We start from the raw sequence: 2,471 nt of genomic DNA, 5'->3' as shown, positions 1-2,471 counted from the left end.
GAGCCGTTGTGCTGTGAGCAGACGTCGCCATGGCAACTAATCGTGATGTCATTTGCGGAGATTATTGGACAGGAACACCTTGGGGCTGCCACCGGCCGGGGGTTGGGGGGGGGCTCCTCCTGGCCGCAGCTCCGGGCACGGGGCGGCACCGGGCTGAGCCCGACGTGTCCCCCGGAGCGCCTGGGGGCACTGGGGCCGGCCGGCCGACCCGGGGCTGCGCCCGCTCCGTGCCACGTACGTGTTTCTCTGATGGGAAGCAGCGATGGGAGATGCAGGAGGGAAGTCACTGACGCTTTAATGCAGTTTTCAATTCCCCAGCCAGCTCGCTTAGAATAATTACCTTTGTTGCAATATAACTCATTACGGTAGGCTCGAAATCCTCCCACCTAAAATGAAAACGATTATTTTTTTTTTCCTCCTTCCTCGATCTTTTTTTTTCCCCCTGTCTCTTTTGAATTAAGGTGTCGTTGGAGAAGCAATTGATAGACTCATTCATTTAGTTTAAATCAAACCGACAATTGTCTCCAGGACTCCAACAGGCTGTGAGAGGCACGGTGTAACCTGATTTAAGGAGCCGGGAATGGCCTGGCCGATGGAAAGCATCTGCACAGCTTCAATTTAACAACACATTTAATTCCCGATTTTAATTTCTTTTTAAACGCAGAAACCCAATAAACGTCGATTTCAATTGGATGGCAGGGGTGTGCCGTGCGGGGCGCCGGAGAAGAGAAACGTGCAGAATGAAAGAGCGAGGGCGCTGAGGGCATTTAAGGCTGTCTCAAGACGGGGGGGGTTCGGATTTCCTTCGTGGAAAACGATCTGACTTGGGAGTACGTTTTACAAAAGTCGTAGTAGAACGCGAGCTGCCCCTGATGGAGGCACCCAGCCGGCTCCAAGCGCTCGGCCGATGCTTTGAATGAAAATTCATTTCAGATTTCTCACTGTTGAACGCAGTGGCCTCACTCCTCGTGACGCGGCTAAAAATCAGCCGCCCCAAACCTTAGAAAGTTTCAGAGAGGGAAAAAAAAAAAAAAAAAGAAAAAAAAAAAAAGAAAAGAGCAATCGGCCGGGGATGCTCCGGCTTGCAAATGCCCCCTCTCCGTCCCCACAAAAGGGGACAAATCCCTTTCAGCGTGGCGCATTTACCCACACTGAAGGGGCGATAAGGCTCAGCCCTTTCAATTCCCACGACAACGACGCCCCACGCCCCCCCGGCTCTGCTCAGCGCCGTGCCCGTCCCGAGGGGCGTGGGAAGCGAGCGGCAAACCTCGGCGCGGCACTCGGCCAATCAGCGGCCGCCGCGGTACCGCCAGGGGGCGCCATTGGATCGCGGCTGGGCCTGAGGGCGGGGCCGGGGGGGCGGGATGGGGCCGGGCCGTCTGGGCGCCGCCGGCGGCTCTTAAAGGGCACGCACCGCCCCGACGGCCCGGCCCCGGCCGGCCCCCGGCCCCGCCCGCTCGTGCTGTGGGGGGCAGCCGCGAGTCTGTGCGTGCCCTTTAAGAACAGACAGTGGGGGCGGAGAGAGGCGTGCCCGAGGCTCGAAGGCCCCGTCGGGGCGAACGGCGATTGGCCGTTCCTCTTTGAGTCGTCCGTGCGGTTGCCTGCGAAGGGGAGTAGAGGGGGCGGCACGGCGGGCGGCGGCGCTGTGCGAGCCGGGACGGCGGAGGGGACGAGCGGGAGCCGCCGTCGAGGCGCGAGGAGGAGCGGGAGGAAGAGAAGGAAGAGGGCGGCGGCGGCGGGGCGCTGCCCGCGGGCTGCGCGGCGCCGATGCGGGGCTGAGGAGCGGAGAGCCCCGCGGCATGGGCGCCTGACGCCCGGTGCCGTCCCGCCGCCGAGGGACGATGGCGCGGCCCCGCGGCGGGCGGTGGCTGCTGGGGGTGCTGCTCGCCCTGTGCCGCCTGGCCGCGCCGCTCGCCAAGAGCCTGGAGCCCGTCTCTTGGAGCGCCGGCAACCCCAAGTACGTGCGGCAATACGGGGGCGCGGGGGGTGCGGGGGGGCCCGCCTCGCCCTCCCCCGGTGGCAGGATAAAAAAAAAAAATATTATATATATATATCTATATATATAAAAACTCAGAGCGAGGAAAAAAAAATCTATTTAAAATAACCTCCGTGGTCTCGGAAGCGGAGCGGTCGGTGGTGCCGCGAAGAGCGCCCGCGCCGTGCGGAGCTGCCGCCGGACGCCGGAGCCGCCCGGAGCTCGAGGCTGCGTTCTACGGACGGACGGAACCCCCCTTTGGAATACTGACCCCTGCAGCGCTGCACCGGCGGCGTTCTGCTCGCTTCGCTGCCGCCCGGGCGGGTGGTGCTTTTTTTTTTCTTCGCTTTTTTTCCTTTTTTTTTTTTTTTTTTTTTTTTTCCTTTTTTTCCTTTTTTTTTTTTTTTCTTTTTTTTCTCGTCCGGAATGTTGGGAGCGCGTCGCGTCCCGCCTGGAGGCACCGGGAGCGCCCTGCAGCGCTCGGACTGCCGGGGGG

General features: G+C 60.9%; 1 protein-coding gene across 1 annotated transcript in view; it reads left to right on the top strand.

The window, feature by feature from the left end:
- Positions 1-1,841: 1,841 nt before the first annotated feature.
- Positions 1,842-2,471, top strand: part of EFNB1 (ephrin B1) — a 44,308-nt gene continuing 43,678 nt past the window's right edge. The window contains exon 1 of the mRNA XM_042824967.1: positions 1,842-1,957. Within this exon, the coding sequence (XP_042680901.1) occupies positions 1,842-1,957 (116 nt within the window). The remainder of the gene's footprint in view (positions 1,958-2,471) is intronic.

This window comes from Centrocercus urophasianus, unplaced genomic scaffold (assembly GCF_019232065.1).
Source record: "Centrocercus urophasianus isolate 14NV4802_14NV808 unplaced genomic scaffold, USGS_Curo_1.0 seq_24, whole genome shotgun sequence".
NCBI lineage: Eukaryota > Metazoa > Chordata > Aves > Galliformes > Phasianidae > Centrocercus > Centrocercus urophasianus.
Note: the sequence above shows the minus strand (reverse complement) of the source record. Positions and strands in the feature narration are given on the sequence as shown.